The sequence below is a fragment of the Takifugu rubripes genome, chromosome 21, assembly GCF_901000725.2.
Source record: "Takifugu rubripes chromosome 21, fTakRub1.2, whole genome shotgun sequence".
In the NCBI taxonomy this organism is placed as follows: Eukaryota; Metazoa; Chordata; class Actinopteri; order Tetraodontiformes; family Tetraodontidae; genus Takifugu; species Takifugu rubripes.
Window position 1 is genome coordinate 18952647 of NC_042305.1, and position 24377 is coordinate 18977023.

The 24377-nt window shown below is 49.0% G+C and overlaps 1 protein-coding gene across 1 annotated transcript in view; it reads right to left on the bottom strand.

The window, feature by feature from the left end:
• The window catches only part of adgrv1 (adhesion G protein-coupled receptor V1), a 68815-nt gene that overhangs the window by 14189 nt on the left and 30249 nt on the right, over positions 1-24377 (bottom strand). The window contains 41 exon segments of the mRNA XM_029830078.1: positions 1356-1472; positions 10203-10303; positions 10450-10521; positions 10597-10610; positions 11127-11263; positions 11399-11645; positions 11732-11904; positions 12323-12730; positions 13402-13644; positions 13772-13943; positions 14013-14130; positions 14549-14812; positions 14895-15463; positions 15585-15717; positions 15800-15956; positions 16143-16283; positions 16362-16641; positions 16718-16938; positions 17021-17170; positions 17267-17506; positions 17582-17801; positions 17893-18091; positions 18171-18319; positions 18430-18665; positions 18744-18929; positions 19010-19148; positions 19240-19363; positions 19452-19572; positions 19689-19853; positions 20265-20444; positions 20556-20738; positions 20810-20986; positions 21260-21462; positions 21870-22125; positions 22199-22345; positions 22470-22674; positions 22776-22998; positions 23085-23207; positions 23696-23960; positions 24062-24142; positions 24216-24362. Coding sequence (XP_029685938.1) covers positions 1356-1472; positions 10203-10303; positions 10450-10521; positions 10597-10610; positions 11127-11263; positions 11399-11645; positions 11732-11904; positions 12323-12730; positions 13402-13644; positions 13772-13943; positions 14013-14130; positions 14549-14812; positions 14895-15463; positions 15585-15717; positions 15800-15956; positions 16143-16283; positions 16362-16641; positions 16718-16938; positions 17021-17170; positions 17267-17506; positions 17582-17801; positions 17893-18091; positions 18171-18319; positions 18430-18665; positions 18744-18929; positions 19010-19148; positions 19240-19363; positions 19452-19572; positions 19689-19853; positions 20265-20444; positions 20556-20738; positions 20810-20986; positions 21260-21462; positions 21870-22125; positions 22199-22345; positions 22470-22674; positions 22776-22998; positions 23085-23207; positions 23696-23960; positions 24062-24142; positions 24216-24362 — 7686 coding nt within the window.

The following is a 24377-nucleotide window of genomic DNA, read 5'->3' on the forward strand; positions in this document are numbered from 1 at the left end:
ACACACACACACACACACTCACGCACACACACACACACACACACGCACGCACACACACACACACACTCACGCACACACACTCACACACCCACACACACACTCACGCACACACACACACACACTCACGCACACACACACACTCACGCACACACACACACACACTCACACACGCACACACACACTCACTCACGCACACACGCACGCACACACACACACACACACACACACTCACGCACACACACACACACACACACACGCACACACACACACACACGCGCGCCCACAAACATCAGCCACAGCAGAAAGCAGCTCCTTGACACTGTGTTCTTGATATTTGTGAAACAGCCTTCGTTTAAAGCCTGAATGGGAGGAACATTTTAAATTTCAGTCTCCTTTTGTTGTTGGCCGGGGGGGGGAGAAAGGAATTTAGGCCCAAAAACCCCAAACTGGAACATCAATATTCCTCCAAACTCCATCAAGTTCTTGTTTTGTGGATCAAAGTCCAACACCCAGATTATTAATGGTGTTTGTCCAGAACGACAGCTGTTAAAAATGACCACAGCTTTCAGATATCAAAGGGTCCAAGAGCAGCAGATGATGTTTACCACATTCCTGCAACATATTTGCAGGTCACAGGTCAAATATAGTCTAGAAGAAGGATTAAAGTAAGCTTGGTGGTGATTTACACCGATCAGCCACACTAACCAGCCACTGAGCAATAATTAATCACATCTAACGACCACCTTTATTAAGAACATTCTGAAAGGTTCTTCTTGGTGTTTTGTAGTAAGTTGAGACTCCATCCACGTTAAGCTACGTGGTCCGTCGGCCTTTCTTCTTTTATGAGACAAAAACGAGGGCAGATGAAGGGGGGTGGGGGTGGGGGGGGTGGGGGTGGGGGGGTTTGGAGCTGGTGGGATGAGGTGTTACCAAGCAGTAGCAGTCTGGGGTTAAAGGTCATGTCAGCCGGCATTCTGGTGCTTTAATCTCAGCCTTTAATCAGAACTGGTCTGAGCTCATGTGGTGACGGTTGGAGCAGTTACGCAAAAACACGGAATCTTCACGTAACACCGGGAAAGAAGGAATTTCATGTGCAGATTCCCAAACACAAAGAACCAGAGGGAAAATATCCCCCGCAGGAGATACACACACGTACATTATAGTTATGGTGCATATTAGATCTATTATGACAAATCTATCCGAGGTCAAAACCATCTTCAGCAGAACTGACCGGTCGGCATAGCAACGACAACCATAAAAGGAAAAAAATGAAATTACTGTTGAGCATTTAGGAAAACAGAAATGTAATAAAGGGTTTTCCACATGTTGAAGGTGTTTCTGGTGAACGTTCTTACCTGGATCAGCATCCAGAAGAACTGACTGAGATGGAAGTAGTGGGAGAAGAGAGCGAGAGCGGCACAGCTGTCCTCCGAGAACAGGGGCCCACGGAAGGCTGACACCAGGAAACACATCTGGAGACAGGGAGACGCCACGTTAGCGCGTTAGCATCTGCAGCGTCACAGCTCGTTAGATGCTGGTCATCAGAGGGGCAGAAAACATCCCAACGTCCAGAGCTGCAGGCCGCTGCAAAGCCTTTAGAAGCATAAACAACACCGGCAAATATGTTCATCTGCCATCATCCCACACGCTTCCACATTTGTAACTGTGTGGGCGGAACGCTGGGCCAGATGAGAGGAAACGCTCCGGAACACTGCAGAGGCCCGCGTGTGCTTAGCTGCACAGACGTGTATTAAATATGTTAAATGTGTGGAGGGGAGAAAGGGAGGCACCGTGTTCTAGGGGAGGGAAGCGCCTCCAGCAGGATCCGGAACACCAGAGCCGACCTGATGTGGAAAACTGGGCTCTCAGCCTTGCATACGATCGATCTTCCGTAACCCGACAGCTACGGAGCGTCGGGAACGTCGCTTCCATTCCGTTAGCTACACGCAGCAGTCATAACACAGCAGAGTCATGGCCGCACATACGTGCACTAATTTGCTTGGTGTGACAGCTTCTATAGTAACCAAGTAAACTTGTCGACTGAGCACTGACTCGTGCACCCCCCCCCCCCCCACACACACACACACACACCCTTGTTTTTCTGTCTTTTGTGGACACAACGCCTTACCCAGCCCCTTCCCTGACCCTAACCTAAACTTACTACTAACCTTAACCTTAAAACCATCCCATAACCCTAACAGTGTGTAACAGTGTGTGAGGACCAGTCTAAATGTCCCCACTTTGCTAGTAAAATGCATGCTTTCATACTCAGCATGTACCAGAAATCTCTCCCTCTCTCTCTCTCACACACACACACACACACACACACACACACACACATCCTTCTGACTTCCTTGTTACTTGTTTATTCCGATAAAGTGTTGCAATAACCGACGAGCGTAGTGACCATCCTTCCTGTGAGCTCAGTGGTATCGCCGTCTTTCCCATAAAGGTTTGTTTCTTTTTCTCTCCTCTGTCTCATTTGCTGAGAAGCCGTGAGGAAAATCCCCAAACACTTATTCCTGGATGTTTCCAGCTTGTGTAAACTGTAAATTCTCCTGTTGACACAAGAGAAAAAGAGGTTTTGCTTTTGTTTTATTTAATAGACGGAATGAGTCACGTTCCTGTCTGCTGTGCACGAATGAGTGAGTGCGTGCACGTCATTGCTGCCTGGAATCAGGTCTGAGCAGAGATGCTGTTCTTGTAACTTATTGACAAAAGGGTTAAGCAACGGCATGTGTGTGTGTGTGTGTGTGTGTGTGTGTGTGTGTGTGTGTGTTTGTGTGTTTTGGCAAAGACAGACGAGGACACCATGCACACTATCAACAGCACCTGGTGGAATATTTGTAATAAAGCGCAGGGGTCTATAACCATAGGTAGGAGCAAACATCCAGCACACGCGCGCATGTGTGGGCAACACAACAGTGCACGTCACAGTCGGGTTTGGCACGCTGATAAAGGCTGAGCGATACTTTATCCTGCAGAAACCATGGATGTAATAACAACTCCACCTGAGAGTGGCATGAGAGAAACGTGCACGTGAGGTCAGATCTCATCCACCATAGGTGTGCAGCATCTTTTGATGCACAAGGAGGTGTGGCCATCACATGCCCACTAACACCACTGAAACCATCAGATCATTTTCATTCTGTTGATTCTTCATCTGGAACCTTTTTTCCATCACAAATGAGCCAAAATTTGCAAATATGCTTAAATCAAATTTTGAGTATTTGATTGAAAAATGACGCCAAAGCCTGAAAACGAGACAAAAACTGGCGAAACCACCGAAGACAAGCAAAGTGCGAATAGCAGGGTTCTTTGTCTTTCGTTGTTGATTCAATCGTGAACATTTTAGCAGCGCTGACATGCTAAAGTTTAGCATGCTAAACTTTAGCATGTCAGCGCTAAACTATGCTAAACTCTGTGAAGCGTGAGACCCTACAGTGGGTTTTAAAGGCGCGTCCCTGTTAGATCTGTTTATTGCTGGTCTGTCTGTTGCCAGCAGAGTTTGGTGTTACAGCACTGATGGGGGTAAGGCCTGTGGAAAGGCTAATTAGCTGAGATTAACGAAGGCTCTGGCTACATCCACGGCCTTTGTTCAGTCAAAAATAGCACAGATACCTGTCAGAACATTAGTGACGATGATGAAACTGCCTGAGGGAGGGGGTGACTAGGTCTTTGTGCTTTGTTAAATGTGCGAGGAGCCGACCGGACCTGTCTGCACCTTCAGGCTACAGGCTCCATTACTGGGGAGGGGCTGCATGACTCTGCATGAAACAGAGAGAGGAACATAACTCAGAAAAGGGAATAATTCCACAATAAATACACAGCAAGATTTGGTTTCCCACTAAATCCCTAAATCTCTGCCCATACTGACACTAAGGGACGATGAGAGAAGAGTGTTCTTGATCTGTGACAGTGGGTATAAGAGAGGTCACCAGGGCCTTTGAGGGGGGAGAAAAGGAAACAAACTTCATGTTGAACAACCAGGATCATTTCTTCACCCTCACATTGAAAAACAGGCAGAAAATACAAACATTTGTTTCCACTCTTGAAGGGGAAAAAATGAAGATTCTGAACTGAGAATAATGAAAAGAGTGAAAGATATTTCTGAGCAGCAGTCGTTCCTGGCTGGCGTTCAGCCTGCTAGCATGCTGCAGCCGATCAATAGCCCTCTGTGTCCCGACGCTAACATTGCTAAAATGCATCACTGAGGCTAAAAATAGCATGTGGCTGATGCATTACATCACTCGGGGGATGGGACCCGCCTGCTCGCCATCCACACATCCAGCATACTTGACCCCCACTGATCCCCTCCTGCACGCCATCCTTCTCCTTCCACTTTCCTCTGCCTGCAACTCTATTCACCCTCTGCTCCAAATCACCCCCCCCCCCCCCCCCCAACTGCTACCGGTCTGATCTAGCTGGTTCCAGCCTCAGCCTGCACCCTGGGTGCTTTCTCTTACGCCTTTGTTCAGGGAAATGCAGCAAAAGAGACAGAAAAGGAAGCGTGAGGGCATCACTGCCTGCACGTCCTGCTCTGTTTTCCTCTGAAGTCACCACAGCCGTCGTCACACTCGCTCACCGTCGACGCCGGCTCGCCAAGGCGCCGGAATCTTGCAAACTCAGCATTTTTTTAAAGGGTTTTTTTTCATCCCGGGTCTGTCGGGGAACACCAGTTTCAACTGTGCTTCATTAAATCTACTAAAGCTTCTTTTCCATCTCTTTGGGACACGGCAGCCCCTTAAGCTATTTTTTATTTTTTATTCTGCTTATGTGAGGGCGCGCACGGAACCCAGAGTTGTGAGAAGTGGGTCAGATGTAGACAGCTGAGAGTTGGGTTAGTAGGCCAGCTGCTGGTTTTAAGGGGGTTTTCAAATGTAACGTTGGAAAAGAATCATATTAATAACAATAAGAATAATAAAAGGAGGACAAAATAAATGTGCACATCTGTTTTTGAGCTCCGGTTGCTGCTGTGCTAATCTTCTCCGTTTCTTTTTTGGGAACGCCTGTCTGTTTGCTGTGAGGCAGGTTACAGACGTAAAGTTCATCTGTGTTTTGGGTTGAACCTGCCTGAGTTTACTCACTGACCTGGCTGTTGTCACAGCACACACACACACACACACACACACTCCGCTAGCATGTTTCATATTGAAACAGCCGGACCAGCACCATGGAGGCTCTCTCTTTCTGTTGCATGTGTGTGTGTGTGTGTGTGTGTGTGTACTGATATGATAATGAAATGTGATTTAACTTGAATGACACGATATCAAATGGATACATGAAAGCAAATAGAAGTTTGGTTTAATTAACTGCCCAATTCCTCCCAACGAGCCTCCTCGGCCCTGAAGACGCCTGGTCCACCGCCGTCCTGCGGTGGGGACGGACTCTATAATGAAAGTGAAATCTAGCAACGCGTGAGCTGGACGTTTCCACCTGACTGCGTCTGTGATCGAGCCTACTTTAGGCCCAGATCTTATCAATTAGAGTCCTGAAAGATGGAGGCTGGACTTTAAAGGTCTCTGTCTGGACATCAGCAATTCCTGTTTGTGCATCTAAAACTCCGCTCAGAAGATAATGAACAGGAAAAGCTCAGAGGAGCCATTGAGCTGGTACTCTGGCGTCCACCTGCTTGAGAAGGTTCTGTGGAGCTACAGTGACCCCTACAGGTCCACCGAGCCAAGACTCAGGGCCGTGGCTGTGATGCCTTCACGGCCCAATAAACGCCATAACGTTTGGTACATGTTTATATGTGGACACATTTATTCTGATGTGATTCCATCACACCGCAGCTGAAACTTTAAAACAATTAAAACAATTAAATAATAAAGACTTTTACTGCCTCCTTGTTACGTTAAATATTCGTTAACATTTCCTAAAGAGACACAAACCTCTGGTTCTCTTATCCTTGATGGAATTCTATCGGCACATGTGACCTTCCATGACCTTGTCAGCTGTGAACTGCGCCCACTTAAATGCTCATTACACAGTTTGGATGAAGGCGAACAGCCGTCACTATATGTGAACACGCTGTCCGAACATGTTACATCCTGTTTATCTCAACTGAAAAACAACACCAACGCCCTGAAGCCGAGCTTTTTATCCCTCTCGCCTCTGTTTAAAGCAGACGTCCATGTTGTTTATGCGTGTTTCCGACTGTTTGATAAGGTCCCCGATGACTTCACCGAACCAGGTAAAAGGTGCGTGATGAGGAAAGAGTTCAGGAGAGGCAAGGATGCCCGCTGAGGCCCAGATATGAACGGGGGGCAGCCACCCTATACATCTGGGCCCCCATCAGGTCGGGGACGCCACCACCAGAGCAGTGACACGGGCAGGAGCGCCTGGGTTGGACTTGGATGATCTCCGACTGTATTTGTCAGGTCGAACACGTAACGGCTGATTCGGTGATCCCAAAGCTAGAGATCCCATCAGCACAAAGAGCAGCGAGGACGCTCTAGTGTAACTCAAAGGCCGATGTGATAACGAGTACAGTACTCTGTATAAAGTTCACACTTGTGATATACATTCACTCACACGTCCACGGCTGGACGGACTTGTGCATGTTTTCAAACTACTACTAAGTATAGAGGTGTTTCTGTAGGTGGAGATGAATACAGGTGGGTGAAAAAGGTCGCCTAATTAAAGGTGTCGTGAGCTCAGCCGGGCCATCGGCACCCGGTCCTGTTGACTGAGCTTTTTCTGGAAATGGAGGAAAGTTCATGGAGATATTTCAGAGTTCAGCGTCTCTTTGGACGTGACCCAGCTGGCGAGTCCAGAAAGGGCAGAGTCTGACACCACGCTAACGCCAGCACTCCCTGGGGGAACGCCTCCGTCCTTATGATCCATTTAGGACTGACGCCGCTCAAACTGACCCACTTTGGTCCCATCAACGTAAATTGCTCAGATAATTTCAATGGACATAAATTCAAACATTAGTCAGCACTAACGAGCGATACGCTCGGACGTGGTCCACGTTAATGTGCCGTTGTTGGCAAACATTGGCGTTCCAGCTTCTACCCGAACGTTTCCAAATATTCCAGATACAGGACAGAGGATGAGGATGAGGATGAGGATGAGGATGAGGATGAGGATGAGGATGAGGATGAGGATGAGGATGAGCGCTGCAGGAAGTGGCGTGATGAAGGGGACTCAAGCGCCGGCATCCCTTGGTCTAAAGAACGGCATGAAAGAGGAGAGAGCAGCGCGCCAACGGCTGCTTCTGATCGACCGCAATGGCGTGTTTCAGCCTCGGTCTGAAGGTCGGAAATCACGAAGCTGAGTGAGAGGAAAGATGCCCTGAACGCATCACATGAAGGAGAGGGCGGGAGTCATGGCGACGGTGGGCACAAGGCTGCGGAAAGTGAGTCTCCCTAGAGGCCGACTGCAGCTCTCAACTGTCTGTCTGCACACACACACACACACACGCACGCACGCACACGCACACACACACACACGTATGCACACACACACACACGCACGCACGCTATAACCCTGCAAACATACATTAAAATTCTATCAAGTTCATGGGAACTTTATGTTGCTGCAATAATATTTAATCCAAAAAAGAAATTAAAACTATTCAATTAAAAAATACACACCCTCCCCCCGGTTGCTTTGCTGTGATTTTGTTTCCAAGCAGAGGAAAGATGAGGAGAAACTATGAGAGACACACACTGATGTGATCCATTTCATTCCAAATCCCTGTGTGGAAGCTGTGAGGTCACCGTGAGGATCTTAGATAACGTGTTTTTCTGGTGACCTGACATTCTGCACGCTCATCTGAAACGTATCCGCACCCCCCCCAGACGCAGCCACACGGGCGTCCAGCAACAGTCGCCGGCGTCTGTAACGACCAGAGACCAGACGTGAGTTTGGTGGGTGGCGAGTGTTTAACTCAGCCTGCTCAAGGACTCAACTGCACACGTCTGAACACTGGACCCAGGCCCAGAGCGAACAGGAAACCCTTCACAACCAGGAACAGGAGTCACCTAAACAACGCCCGGATCCTGGACTAAAGAACCGGGAACGCTGAACGGCGGGCTGAGACGCGGAAGTGTTGAATTACAATGGCGACAAAATCAGATTGTGCTTCTTTTGTAACAGAGATGCAGATGAGATTTCCCCTGTCCCACATTGGTGCCTTCGTATGTGCACGTCCCTGCCAGCACACACACACACACACACACACACAGACACACACACACACAGACACACACACACACACACACACAGACACACACACACACGCACACACACACACACACACACACACACACACACACAGACACACACACACACACACACACACAGACACACACACACACACACACACACACACAGACACACACACACACACACACACACCCTGTTTTATACACAACAGGGTGAAGCTGAATCTAGGTGCTGTGACTGAGGTGGGAAACATTAGATTAAACAGGAGTTGGTTCTATAGAATCACACACACCAGATCAGAGCAGTAAAGTTGAAGGTGTTGCCAGTGATTACAGCTCAACTTCCTGTCTAAAGTGACGCTTTAGAGTAAATATGGCGTCTCGAAGACAAACCTACGCAGCTGCTGTACAATATGATCAGTATATTATAATAAAATTGCATCCTCAAAAATATGTTTAGTAGCCAATAGAAAGAAAACTGGCCCCAAATGCCACAGGATGAGTAGCAACACACTGAGTTTAATCTGGTTCCACTTTTAACATAATGGGAGCCAAAGAAATCTGGATTCCATCATCAATTACTGCCACAGAAAAGCCTCAACTAAAACACAACTGGGGTAAAGCTCAGCAGGCTCTGATGGAATGTTGGCTGTTATTAATATTAAATATCCTCTAACGTTATTAGCATCAGTATTTTAGCCTCCTAAGATCATTTAAGTAACAGGAACGATCCCGAACTGCTTCTGATGATACAGAGAAGAGACCATATTTGTCTGTATGATGAGGAGCACTTTACGTATCAAGTCTAGTGTCTCCTGACTGAGCTGAGATAAGAGGATGATAAGTGGTTTAATTACTAGTTTTATGATCAGCCTAATCTCACGTGTATTAACATACATAATTAAATGCGACTCAGTGACGCTCAGACGGGTAAATTTCCACTGTACACATGCAATTTTTAGTTGTCTTGCTGAGGGGAGGGCAGAAAGCTGGCTGCACACACACACACACACACACACACACACACACACACACACACACACACACACACACACACACACACACCCTGAACTATAACAGCAGGTTTTTAAAAAGGTCACCTTTAAGCATGTTTTTTAAGAACAATGAAAGGCGCGTCGGTCAGTATTGGAGACAGGCCTCCTTCTTTTTGGGATGAAGGATGTTGGGTGGAAAAGCTTTTACGTCGCACATCCTATAATTTTATAAAAGAAGGAAGTTTTGTGTCGTCATTGACGGATGAAACGAGTATTCAAGTTAAGACTATAGCAGCTACTTCATTTCAGCAGCTGTGCTGCGAACACACACCCAGAATACTCGCTGACTTTGTCCGGGTGTGGTGGGTTCAGCTGGAGGTCAGGGCGTCCTGGAGGTGCTCGCTGTGCCTATGGAATAAGCTTCAGACTGTCAAGATCCTCGACAGATGTGCGTTCAAAGAACAGCACCTTACACTCAGCAGCGCACTAATAAAGGAGAAGACCTGGGAATTTTCCATTTAAAACCCTTTAGGTTCAGGGGCTCTACCGGGGGCCATAAAGTGGCCGAGCCCCCAACGACAGTCCGCTTTAGCAGAGACTCGTGTTTGTCAACCAAAGAGAGTGGGGACCAGTGGAAAATTACCAATCCCGCACTCACTCACGCACGCACGCACGCACGCACACATACACACATGGGAGATACGGCCGGGACCAGTTCGGAGACGGACTTTGTGACAGCTTGAGTTTTTAATTGGCAGGAGTACTGGGGGGGGGGGGCATGGCTCTGTTGTCAGGGCAAAAGGGGCGGCAAGCTGCGCAACCGATGACATTCAATGAGGTGTGCAAACGTCCGTGCACGTTTCCAATAAAACTTGTGTGATATGTCAGTGTCTTGGAAGAAGGGACGCTAACACACAGTGCATGTGAAGCTATACGTCTCTTCCCGACATGCCCCGTGTGCACGACACCCTGATGACATTAGTGTGTTCTGCTTTAGGAATTACACCTGGAAAGGTGAGGAAGAGTGTGAGGTTACCTGGGTTCCCAGGCAGCTCAGCATCATGTGGGTGAGCAGCTTGGCAGCAAACATGGGGACCCGCGAGCACAGCGCGTGAGACAGAACCGCCAGTGCAAAGCCTGCAAAAACACCCGGAACAACCAGTCAAAGCAGCAAACCACCCAATCATGTTCACCCGTAGAAGGAAATACAAGCAAGCTTAAAGACTGAAGACACGTCCCGGACACACGTGAAGAGGGTGAAATGGGCGGAACGTCTTTCGTACCTGAGATGCAGATAATTCCTGAAGCGTAGAAGGCCTCGTTGTAGGGCGCAAGAGTGGCAAACTCTGCAGAGGCTGCATAGACAGACAAGTGGGAACAGGCACATTCCACATAGTTCACACTGTCCTTCACAACCCTGCAGTACTGACCATCTGAGGACCAGCTATGAGAGAGCAGAGGAGATGCTGCATGAAACACCAGGACATCCAGACAGTGCTGTGTCCGCTCTGACATCAACATGTCCGTGACTGTGGCCTTTCACTTCCACTCTAAATCATCGCCGTCCTCTGTTTTCTTTCTTAGACGTCATGTGAGGCAGAGCAGCAACTGGAACTTTGTGTTCCGGCCAAGTTCCTTTGTGGAAATGCGCTAAACAAACTGAGTCTGGATGGAAAGACTTGGGATGTAGGGGACTGATTGTATGTACATTGAAACGAGCGAACCAGGAATGTGACCTCTGGCTGCAGAGGACACGTCTGACAGGATGTTGGACTTTCACCTGGACTTTTCAGTGGTTTTTACAGTTTTGGAGTGAGGCGATAAAATGTCATCATGCGCAACAATTAGCTACTTTTCTATAAGCTCGATATCATACGGACAAAAACAAGAGGATTTTGATTGCAAACTTTATGTTTTTAGTTGCAAATTATTCCGAGCAGCTCTTTAGGCAGTAGAGTACCTCGCAGCTGTCTGGTTCCAGAGGAGGCACCTAGACTGGCCTGGTGTAACGTGGACAGGGGTATGGATACGATACACCACTTCATTTCCATCTTTTAGGGGTTGTGACCCCCTCTGTTGGAAGCTGGCTGAGAATACCTGGACATAAATAGATTAGAATCAGGATCTCAGCTGTGAAGCGTGAAAAGAATCAACAACTCATTTAAAATGGGGAAGCACCGCCCCCTGCAGGTGGGAACTGCAATTACACCCAGGTGTTGCGCGCTTTCGTACCTTTCCATTCAGAGCTTTGGTTGTATCATTGGTGAGAAACCAATGTTCTGTCTTAAACTCCGTCAGTTGAATCCTGCTGAGGTTGCTGCACTCAGCTGTCAACCCTGCTGGAACTGCTAGAAGGGTATCAGGGAGCTGGAAAAAGTCTGCATTTCGGCCCCTGAATTTGTATCCATTAATCTGTGTGGGGTACCACTGGAAGGCGGAGATGGTCATATGGGGACATGTTTCCAGCACAGCACCCCTTCTGTGGGTATGACAGAAGAGTAAGAAATCTAACACAAATGCTTCTCTTTGCTGAACATGTGACTGAGATATAGATGTTTCACTCACATCTCACACTGGCTGTCTGTGAGGAGGCTGAATGCAAATCGCTCTGCCACCTCAGCAAGGTGGCTGACGCCCCTGGTGTCCGTTCTACTGGGACTGGCCAAGGTGCAGAGCAGATCATAGGTCAGATTACGGCTGCTTTCCTGTAAGGGAGCCCTCTCTGCCTCTGTAATGACCTAAAAATGGAAAGACAGGAAGATGAACAAGTGCATTTAATCCAATGAAACAGCTAGCAGTCAACCAATCTCCCGACACTTTCTGGTCAGGTCGGTTGACCTTTTACAGTGAGGTGTGAATTAAACTTCCTTTTTGCGTGCCCTCTTTCTCTCCTCACATATCGTGATGGTGTCTAAGTCATTGGTAGCACACGAGGACTCATATTTAAGCTCTCTCCCTGACCACCCAGAGGTCGAGGGACCACAAATGCTGCTGGCCAGCATCAACTCAGACCATTTAAACGAGCCTGCTGCAGCAGTGCGGTGAGGGTGTCCATGACAACAGTCGTGTGCTGCTGAAGGGGCAAAGGGTTCTCTGCACAACGTATCATTGAGGTGTCAGCTCAAGCGTATTTGTTGTCATTTCCAGTTCTCCCACCTTTTCCAGCGCTTCAAGCACAGCCGCCATCTGCTCATGGCTGAGCGGCGCAGCGGCCTCATCGATCAGCCGCCGCAGCACCTGGTTCAAGACATCTGGCCCCAGAGGTTGATGTAATTGCTCCAGCAAAGCCCAGACCGCTTGACTTGCTGCATTTGACACCAAAGTCACATTCGCCATTCCAAACCTAGGGTGCACTTTGGCGCCCCCGGTGGCGTTGAACAGCTCCACTTGGAAGCGCTTCGGAGTAGCGAGGGATGAAGCGAGGTGGCGCAGGAGGCCGATATCCAGTGATGTGTTGCGCTGGCCCACTTCAAAGGTGAGCCAGCCCTCCTGTCTGGGGAAGTCAACCCCTGATTTAGCAGCGTGGATTATAGCAGGACCGAGCACCTCGTCTCTGGGAAGCTCCTGCAAAAACAATATATATAATACTCTTCAAAAGATGAACGCTACAATATACGACACAAGCATTCAGCCTATAAATGGCATATTTGTTCATTAATTCATTCACTCATCTACTTATTAATTCAATAAATGAATTAGTGGAGCTGTACGAGTAAAGTTGACTGTTTGGTTCACAATGTGCATTTGTCCTGAGAGATGAAAGCTCATAGATGTCAGAATGGCTCCTCATTTGTGCATTTTAGATCAAAGTCGGTGTCTTGGACACTGACTTTGATCTAAAATAGTGTGTGAGTGACCCGGGAAAAGAAGTGGACTGACATTTAAGCGAGGCATGAGAAGAAGACATGAATAGAAATTATTTCAAAATGTGATTCTAAACTACCACAAGGATGCAAATGTGTCCTGCATGAAGGAACATGTGCAAATAAACAACCACATTGTGTAATTTTTGTTATTTGAAGGAAAAATGTCGACATAATTCATCAAGCTTCCCTAAATGGAGGATTTGGCCCAAAGAAACCGGTTCAGATAGATGAGGATGGTTCAGAGGCTTCAGCTGAAGAAACGTTTATTCCAACAGGATTATGGTGAGAAAGGAGTGGACTGAGATTTCCTACAACCCCAAACGTCTCACCACATCTCAGGCTACACGACTGAACATACGTGTCACATACCAGCGTGCGGTACTGGACAGACCCGGCCGACGCTGCACTCGCTCGCCGATGCACTTGGAGAGTGAGTTTTGTGGTCGTCGGCGTGGCGACGGGCAGTCTGTGCCCCACAGAGAAATACACAACGCCTTGTGGATCATCACTCTGCGCCATGGTGACGTTGGCAAACCGGGTGGTCTGATTGATGGCTGCACCAGCACCGACCCGGTAAATCTCTACCAAGAACCAGGCCTGATCCTCTGGCTCCTGCAACACAAGTGGGGGGTTTTATTTTGGGCACTTCCGTGTTGCTCACATGTAAGTGATGTTAAAAAGATACATGTCAATGCCACATTTGGAAAATGTCCTCAGAATTTAGCTTTGGGTCTCTCACCTCATCATCCTGGATCTCCACCGTAAGTGTGCAGATGATGTCTCCTCTCCTACATAGTGCGATTCCCGAGGTCCGCACCAGCTCTCCGCTCAGGTCGACGCCGTTGTTGGTGAGACTCAACATTTTGTCGCTGAACGTAACCCTCCAGAAAACCTGCACGTCCTCGAAGGCTCTGAGGCGACAGGGGCACCGAATATACTGTAAATACGAAAAGTTTCAGGAGAAAAGAGGATTTTATTACCTGTTCTCCTGTCTCTGGAGATACAGGAGGACTGTTCTATTCTCTGAATCTTCATCCAAAACTGGTCCCGTCAGAGAACCGAGACTAAACCCAATGATCCCATTGTGGAAATCACTCCCTGGAAAGATCGGAGGACACCGGATTAAAAGGGTTTTCCACTCGCAATCAGACTGAATAACCAAATAATCGACCAGCAGCGGTTTCCCAGAAATGGAAAATAGAATAAATGTATTAAAAGTGTAGAATATTCAGACATTTCCCAGACAGAAATCAGGTCTTCAAAACTGGAGATGAACATTTTTGTAAGGTGAAGAGTTTGGACTGGACAGACGGGAGCGTTTCTGGAACAATCTTGTTGCCGACTCATCAGAAAATGGGCCAGTTTCCCTCCCGTCTACTGGATTTAGCTGCACGGTTCTTCCGCTCTGGATCATCAGTGAATATTAAAATCAAAACCTTCCCACAAATGAGACCCTAAATACAAAGTTAACAGTACACAACAAGAAAAGCGTTGCACCACATTTCATTCCAGATACCGAGGATGGTGATCTTGCTGAAGGCTCCGAAGCCCTGATTTGGACTGTCTGTGATTTGTGCTCCTCCCTCTGGCTCACTGAGGTAAACAAAGAACGCTTCCTGGCCTTCAGGCTCCGGATCGTCCAGGATCACTAGGATGACCTCTGTTTCGCTCTGGCCGGCCTGAAAGGACGCCACACGAGTCTCCAGGCGGAAGTCTTCCTCCTCCTTTGCCAGAGCTTCAGTAGATTCCACAGCAAAAGGAAGCGGCGCTGCACTCCCAGCTGGAGGGAAGTGGACAGCAACACGTCAAAGATCAAAGAAACGCTTCGTACAGCAAAGCATCTGGAGAAGGCGAGCACGCACCTCCGTATGCCCGCACCCTGACCCGAACGCCACCGGCCACGCTGTCGGACCTGCGAACCTTCAGAACAATCCTGCGTTCCCGCTGGGTGTCATCGACCCCGTCCTCAGGCGTACGGACCAGTCCGGGTCCGATGCTCAACACTCCTCCGGTCACGTCGCTGGCCAGGATGGTGACGGTGGCGACGCTGTGCCGAGGGTGGAGCCGAGGAGAGGCGTCCGCCCAGGTGGCGTCTGGAGCCCCGGCCTGAACGTCTGTGAGGTTGACGTGGAAGTCTTCGTCCGCCTCGGAAAGAGCGTCATCGAGCACGGAGAGGCGGAAGGACGCGTTGGTCTGGCGAGGCGAGTCGAAGACCAGGCGGCCGTCGGCCACTGCCACAAAGTCCTCTCCTGCGGTCGCGCTGCCAGCTGTGGTGCTGTAGGACAGCTGGGTGCGGTTGCCATGGGAACCGTAGAGTCTCTGAACATAGAGTGTTATGGTCTGAATTTCCTCAGCAATGACCAAATGGCGGGAAGCGGGAGCGAACTGGTAAATTCCCAAAGGTTCCACGACTGCCAGAGTAAAGCCGGACCTGTGCGAACATCAGACGGAGGCTTAGAAACAAATCGTTGGCGTCCGTTCGTCTCCTAAAATGAGGAGCAGGGACTTGGAATGGCTGAGGATTCTGTGTCTTGTTCTATGGTGTTATTCACCTGAGCTTGGCAGGACTGGTGTGAGACGTGGCACCAGTGAGGTGTATGGCGTAGGAGGCCAACCCCGAGAGGTCAGCAGCAGCAGTCAGGGAGATGACCTTTGACCTTTCTCCATGAGCCATGAACAGGGAGCCTGGACAGGAGCAGAGGAGCACATTCATGTTCATGCTATCATGCTATCATCTTGTCCAGGTGTTTACGCCGACGTCTTTTACCTGAGCTCGGTGAGATCCCAGGTGAAGCCTCTCCTGAAGGATGACCAGCGCTCCACTGCACCCCCACGTCCCCAAACACACCTGCTCTCGTCACTTTGGCTTCGCAGGTTCCCAATTCTACACTGGAAACACGCAAAGCCAAGAATTCGAACCCGACCTGCACAGCAGACGTCGGGTCAAACAATCACCAAACAGAAGGAGATCATTCTGGCACCAGATTCGTTTCCAAATGTCCACACACGAAAAGGTTTCCAAGTCACAGATGACTAAATGGCTGGTGTTAAATGGTGCTGGCCTGCTCATCGACAGGACTCGGGCGTTTGGGACAACGAGCAGAACTCACCTCTGAGTTTGCTGCCTCTTCAGGCACAGCCGCCGTCATGACGTTCGCTTCGAGGAGGCGAGGAGCCGAGCCCATCAGAGGGCCGAGGAGCCGGACATCAGCCAGTCGTATGGTGAAGATCTCACCCACAGACAGAAACACCTACAGAAGGAGGAGTCAAAAGCTTCTTCAGCTCATGCGGAAGCTTCCCAACTGTCTGTGCTGTCGTCCACTTGATACCTGGTTGCTGATGGGGACAGTCACCGTGGTGACGCTGCAGTTTTCCCTGAAGAAAATTCTTCCTTCTGCTTGTTCTCCAAGGATTTCCTCCATGTCCCTCACTTCCTCTACCGCTCCCCTGATTTGGTATCCCACGCTCGCGTTGCCAAACAGCCCAGCCAGCCGGGTCACGTTCATGGAGAGAGCTCGGCTGACCTCTGACCCCGAGCCCAGCACAACGAAAGGCTGCTGGTGGGGGCTCAGGGAAAAGACCCCATGGGGCTCATCATTGGCAGGTACCCTGAAGGTGACAGGAAGGTTGATTTGAGGCTTTGCTCTTTGATAACGGCCGTTCATTTTGGTGGATCCCAACCGACCTGATGTGTGTCGTGATGAAGGCGGGGTCCTGAGCCAGCCTAGCGCCGCCCTCCACGCCAGTGAGCAGGACGATGTAGAGCTCCTCCAGCTCTGGAACTGAATCGGGCATCAGCCTGAGGACGATCTCTGCCTCCCTTTGGTCTTGCAGGATTCTCACTGAGCCAGATAGGGTGAGGAAGTCTCCTGTAATGTCCGAGTCACTCTCAATCTGCCAGTGCACCTGAGGGGGAAGGGAAATAAAGCGCCATGACACCAACTCCTGACCCAGGCCGGCCAGTAAGTGGTAACTTTTCGGGTCTCACCGTGATGTCGCCCATGACTCCTTCTCTGCGTATAACTGGCAAAGAAATGTTAAACGGTCCCTCATCGTCCCTGGATTCATTAAAGACCTGTTCTCTGAGCGCACTCTCGCTAAACTGAACAACCCCATTTGGATCGCCAAACTTCTCGATCTGAAAGACAAATCCGATTAAAAGACGGTGGCCCTTCATTTATAGCTTAATCAGCATTCCTTTATGCTCATCGCCAGATGATGTGTGATGAGGTACCTTCAGTGTTACAGATCCAGCCTGAGGGTCGACATCCACCTCTCCAGACAGAACGCTGAGCTCCAGCACGAACGTCTCCTCAACCTCCACCTCCCCGTGGGGAAGAACACGCAGCTCTATGGAGCGAGGCCCTTCCTCGCCATCGCTGAAGAAGAAGGAGCCGTTCACAGGTTCTCTGATGTCTGTGTTGGAAGCAGGAAGGGCCTCTCTGCTGTTTGGGCCGCGGATGATCCAGGCCACCTGTCGCAGAGCAAAACCGGACTGAGCTGATATCCGCAGCGTTCCCAGTCCAGCAGGACGCGTTGCTGCTCGTACCGTTGCGTTTCCCACTCCGCCTCCTGCTCTCTCCAACACGAGGCGCAGTTTTAACGTGGAGTTGGGGTTGGTCACCGTGATCAGACTCTCGTTGAGGAAGCGAACCACGCCACCGGGAGAGTCACTCTTGGCGATGGTTATCCTGGCGACATGCTGGGAGCCTAGAACTGCCCCCCCCGTAGTTCCCGCCAGCCAAACCTCAAACACCTCTGCATATTCACTGGGGGAGACAATTTCAGCCTCATTTAGAATAAATCAATATCTTTGCATGAGCACTTTATTTTGTTTGTCATTAATTAGTGGTATCTTACCTGTCAAAATCATCTATAATAGTGACGTTGATTTGACTGATGTTTTGGCCATTGGCAAATACCACTGAGACATTTTCCAGGGAGAAGTCAAGGCCAGATGTTGCACTGAGGCCTTTGGAGATGACCTGAGCAGATACCACACCCAGTGAGCCTGCTCTCCTCACGACAGGGAGTGTTACAATGCCAGCATCCTCTCCCACTAACAGAAAAAGCATTTACAAATGAAATGTTTTTAGTTTTATATACCAGCTTTGCTTCATCGTTACTGTGACGCTGACCTGTAATGTCCACAAAGTCCTGCCTAAACTCCAGGATACCCTCAGCGTTGTCATTTGTCAGTATGACCACGGCAAGAGAAAACAGGTCTCCTATAGTTGGAGGTTGGTCCCTTTGAAGGCCTGTTTCCGTAATGGTGTAGTCCACATCACTGTCCACCAGAGGGAGACACAGACAGGAGAGCGGCGTTAACGCTGACGTTTGGGAAGGCCACCGGTTCCTTTAATCCTTATTAACGTGGTGATTATCAATTCATATTACCTAACATTGGCTAGCTCCACTTCAGTGATGTTAAAGAAGAACACCTCAGGCCCCTCTGGAAGGCTGTCATCCCGTATGTGTAGTGTGACCTGCTCTGAAGTTTGGCCTTCCGTGAAGCGTAACCGGCCTGATGCAGGAGTGAAGTCCTCTCCACTCGCCGCTGTGTGGCCTAACGTCTGGTACGTCACCCACACACTGCGCAGACTACCCGAGGAGCGGTCAACTGTAACGTTCACCTGCAGGAATCACAATGTTGCCGGCTTACTCCTCCGATGAAGATGTCAGTGTTGGTTTTGTTACCGCGGTGACCTCACCATGCCCTCCTCCTCACGCAGCCTGATCTCTTGTTGGGCGAAGGAGAAAACGCCAAAGGGATTGTCGCTGGCTGCCATTGTAATCTTGGCATGTTTGGAGATGTGACTGATATCCAGTCCAGGAGTGGCTGACGTCAGTGTGAGCAGGTACTCTCGGCGCTCCTCAGGGAGGTCATCGTCTCTGGCCTGAAACAAGAAACAATCACAATACGCATCCAGGCATGTGTGTACGTGGCAAAATTAAGTGGAGGCTTGAGTTTTGGAACCTTTAGAGTAATGGTGGCTTCAGACTGTCGGTCTCTCATGGTCACGGTGCCAGAGAACGTTTCAAACTCTGAAAACACAGCTGGAGTGATATTCCAGAACACCTGGACCTCCCCAAACACACCCGGACCTCTCACAAGGCTGCAAAAACACACGTGCACACACACGTTCACACCCGAAGTATCATTGTGACTCTTTTGTTTTCTGGGTTGAGTGATTGAGGTTTTCTCACTGCACCACAGCGCTGCCATCGTAATCTCCCCGAGGTTCTCCAATGAGGATGTTCCTGGAGGCTTCTGCTACTCCAATAATGCCCAGGGCAGCTCTGTCTGCTCTGATGGTGATGGTTGCCATAGCTACAGGAGAGGAGGACAGACGAGAAAGTTGGATTCATCTCAGTCAACAAAAGTCATTCCTGAAAATGGAATCATCCATTAAAGTGACCGTTCAGTGGGTCGATGACAGCATCGGTCTCAGCAGGAAGCAGGCGAACATTAAAACGTTCCTCTCCTTCCAGCGCAGAGTCTGGGAGCGCTTGAATTGTGAAGGTCTCCAGAGTCTGAGCCTGGAAAAACGGAATATTTCATAAAACAGCCCTTGAATCATGAGCTCACAGCGCAAAGACTGATGAAACAGCAACGTGTGCTGGACGATACACGTGGTGGAGGGTTCCTCTCATACCTCCGTGAAGACCAGGGTTCCATTGAGGGGTGAAAGGTCATCGACGGCCTGCTCCTCCAGCTGCCACAACAGGGTCACGGCCCCCTCTCCTCCCTCACTGCGCACCACTGTGAGGGTGACCTGTGCAGCAGGATCATCCTCACGCTCTGGCTCGCTGACCTGAAACTAAAAGGTTGGAAAACCTTTTCAATGTCCAAGAAGCAACAATTGTCTTTACGGGAAACAAAATAGAACAGAAAGGGAACCTTTTCATCTCAGAAAAGTTCTATTTGACTCTTCAGGCCTCCCCAGACTGTTGCTCCCAGGAAGAAAACCACTAACTCGTATTCTGGACGCGCGTTTGTGTGGGGTGACAATCAATGTCTTCATGAAACATCAGAACATGAGCTGTAACACCGTGGAAGGTGTATCCTGCCCTCAGAACTCTATTTCTTTTATTCCTTTATATGTATTTTATTCTCATTTTATTTGAGCCTCCAAATGACCTGTTTTCATCTTTCATTACAGGTGAAGCCGACACATTAATAATAAAGAAAAACAATATGGCAAAGACTTCCTGTGCTGGAGTAAACTGACCTCCAGCCCCTGAAATCCAAACCGTCCCAGTGGGGAGTCATTGGATGGAATGCTGATGGTTACGGAGGTCATTCCACCCAGTCGAGCGCCACCAATCACGCGCAGTAATTCCACACGGAAGGTCTCCTCTCGCTCTGCCGATTCATCATCCAAGATGGTGACTGCAATCATGGCCTCTCTCTAAAAATAAAGAATCAGAAGGGAGAACCTGAAACCCACTGTCCCACTATAGACATTAGCATTAGCATTAGCATCTTATCCTTGATCCATGTAAATAGGGATTCAATTAACCTGTCCATCCTGGAAACTGATGTTCCCAGATGTGGGGCTAAAATCCTTAAAGTCGGCCGTGAGGGCTTCAGCCTTCCAGTAGACGACCAGCCGTCCCAACGCGCCAGCGAGTCTCGCCACGGGCAGATAGAGGATGTTGTCCGGTGACGGTATCTCGTAAGCCGTCACAGTTCCTCCGAATCCCTAAAATCATTTTAATTATACAGTATAAGACATGAAGTATCTCCCTGTCATCTGAAGGAAAGCGTGCTCACATCAGAAACGTTGAACTGCAGAATCCCTCGAGGATCATCGTTCTCGCTGATGGTGACCTCAGCGACCTCCATACCTGGTCGTTTCACACTGGGTTGCCCGGCAACCTCCGACCCCTGAATCAGCTCCACGCCGCTGATATTTACCAGGAAACTCTCTGCCAGTTCTGGGACGTCGTCCTTCAGAAACAAAGACATACTTTTCTCCAGCAAACATATTCACGAAGGAAAATGTCCGATTTTATGGGTTGGAGATTTAGAAGCTAATCTTTGCTGACGACGATAAGCAGCTTGAAGGACTCGGGTCAGAATCACTAGCTTAAAAATGCTGGATCATGAGGCAGCTGGGAAATCCAAACAGAGAGGTCTGCTTTGGAGGAGGAGCCCAGTTACAGCTGTGTGCATCTCCAAAGGACGGTTCGTGACCCTATGATAACTCGGACCGCTGCTTACGGGTAATATTGTGAGAGTCACGAGGGCCACAGTAGCACCATCTGTCAGGATGACGGCGTCGTCTCTGGGCGTAAAGTCCAGTCCTGCGGTAGCCTGGTTGGATGGGGGCAGGTAGAGGGCCACTTTGGTCTGGTAATGAACTTTTACCTGACCCGAAGAACCTTGTTCTCTCACTATTGACAGTGTGATGTTAAATGGAGTCTCTGCGGGTCAGAGGAAAAGCAGCTTTAATCAGATCAGTCGGCTTAACAGTGTTGCAAGGCTTGTGAGGTCACGGAAGACGGTGAGAACGACCTTGCAGATCATATTAATCGCGCTGAAGGTTGGTATTTACATCTCCAGATTCTATTCTTTGAACACATTTTGTTGGTCCAAACACAGATTAAAGCTTATCGCACATTTACTCACATCCTGGAAATCGCTGCAAATCTGTTACAGTAAATCTCAGCGTGGGATTAGCCTAATAGCAATAGCGCTAGCTGAGCAAACATGTTTGGTGGAACAATGTCAGAAAGCTGGATTAAAGGATGAGATGATCAGTGACGTAAAATGTTTGTGGTGAGGGGGCACGTTCATGCTGCCAACACAGATTTACTCATCTGACACTCACTTTCTGGCTCTTTTGTTAGCATAAACTGGGAGTCCAGATGCCATCCAATCACTCCAAAGGGGGAGCCATTGGGCAGTATGGTGAGTTGAGCTTGTGCACGCTGCTTGTCAATGACTGCAGCCTGGCGTAGGTCTTGGAGGCCCACAGTTGTGACGTCCATGAGGGTGACCGTCACGCTCTCCCTCAGCTCTGGGACACCATCTGCTATCACGCTCAGGGAAATGATGGCCGAGTGCTGGCCCTCCGAGAAAGTAACCTATCACACAAACGTGCGGATTTGAGTTAACATTTCCTTTAAAAACTGGAGCATAAAGGAGAGGATTTCTCACCACTCCAGAAGTGGGGTAAATGTCTGTTAGACTGCCATCGGCTGCCCAGTGGACAGTAAGTCTGCCAAAGGTCCCTCTCTTCCTCTCAACACTGAGAGAAATTTGATTGTTTTGCTCCAACTCTTCCACTTCCATAGACAGAAAGTTCTGCAGAGAGGAGGTGAAATCACACACGCTTGTCACTAACTTCCAATAAGGTGTAACACCACAAACAAAGAAAGAAAGAAAAGTCAGTCTGGTTTAAACCAAACGATCTCTTCTCCGTGATCACCTCAGCAAAGCCTATGACTCCATGGGCGTCGTCATTGGCTGGGACAACGATGGTCATCTGACCACCAAATCCAATCTCGGCGCCACCCTTCGGATGCTTCAAAGCGACGTGGAAATACTCCTGCTCTTCAGGGACGTCATCGTCTATGATGTTCACGGCGATCTCCAGCTCACGGTCACCAGGAGCAAAGTGCAACTCCCCAGAACTGAACGCAAAGAATGAAGATAAAAGAATGATGAACCCAAGAGAGTGTTTCATATCATAAAATCATCATAAAAATAACCTAAAGGCATCGTATTTGCTCACCTGGGTATGAAATCGGACTGATTGGAGACAGCACTGAGTTGATAGACAGAGGCGCCGTCGTCCCCAGTTGAAGCCAAGAGCATTTTCGTTGTGTTTAGTGATGAAACCGGGAGTGAAAGGAAGCTCCTGGCTGCAGGAGCCCTCAGGATCACAGCGAACAGCTCCGTGTCAGGCCTCCACGAGTAAAGGGATGAGCCGTTTAGCCCGGCTAGCATGAGATAAGCTGCAAAGAGGAAACAAAAACTGTCATTCTGGTGAGCCGGCTTGAGTAAAAAAGGGAACAGAAAAGAAGGTTTGCCGAGCGCTCACTGGTGCCCGATGGAGCAGTGAAGGGGTGAACAGACGAGAGGCCTGGGTGAGGAATTGACTGACGTCTCTGTGGCAAAGTCTGCTGCGCGCTCCACTGGAGAACCTCACACGACGACGGCAGACCTGCAGCCACAGCCATGATGACGCACAGCCAAAGAAAAGAGACATAAAATAAGACTGACAAATTCCAGCCTGAGTCCCTGTGCGGCACCACTCTGGCCACCCAACGCTGCATAGACCCACAACAAGAAATATCCCAGCTTCTGGAGGCTTGGGAGGATAATAAATAATCAATAAGAATGATGCAATCTTGTTGCTGTTATATCGTTCGTTTCTTTGGTTTCTGAACTATGACTCATTTATTGACATTATCTTCATGTAATTGAGAGAAAAAACACCAGTTAAAACAAAAACCAACCAAGTTGGCCACAGTAAAACCAAAGAAAACAGCGACCGTTTTATTGCAAAAACATCAGCATCTGCAAATGACTTTTCACCGACTGGAAGTCAAATTTAAATGCAGAAATTGAGCCTCAAAGGGTTAAATTTGTTATAGTTTAAAGCCGCCAAGAGAACTAAAGCAGCTTTGTAAATAGACAATAAGACGTCACCTTCGATTCCAACCAAGAGGAGAGTTTCGTCCACTCTGGTGTTGATTACTTCTGCCTGAAGGACTCGGCCGTTGAGTTTTAGAGGCTGTGGTGTCTGAAATCTGCGATTTGTCCAGCGGAGCAGAACACAGCTGACGTTCTGCCCGTCTACACACACCAACAGGTGGGGAACTACGTCCCCAGTGACCGGGGCAACGCTGAGGATATCGCCTTGGACGTCCAGGGTCTGGAGGAGGCTGAAGGATCCCCTGGTCCAGACAAAGATCTGCAGCATGGAACAAACAAAAACGACAGGATTTGATGTCCGATGTTAATGATCTACCTGGAAATACTAAAGCAGAGAAAAAGAGGAGCTTTTGGTCTCACCTGGCTTGATGCTATAAGGTACTGTTGATCTCCAATGATCAAGTGTTTTACATCCAGCGATTCAATGCCTAAAGTTTGCACCTGAACATATAAAATCCTTCAGGATTGACGCTCTTACAGAGACTCCAACTACTATAAATAAGGTCATACGTACCAATGTGACATTTAGGTCCTTGTGTAACTTGTAGATGCTGAGATTGGCAGCCGGGGCGGATGGAGGGCCCGGATGTGTGACGCCTACATAGGTGGATCCATTCAGAGCAAAGCCAACACAGGAGCCGGGCTCCTGGATCCTAATGGACTGTCGCAATCAAGA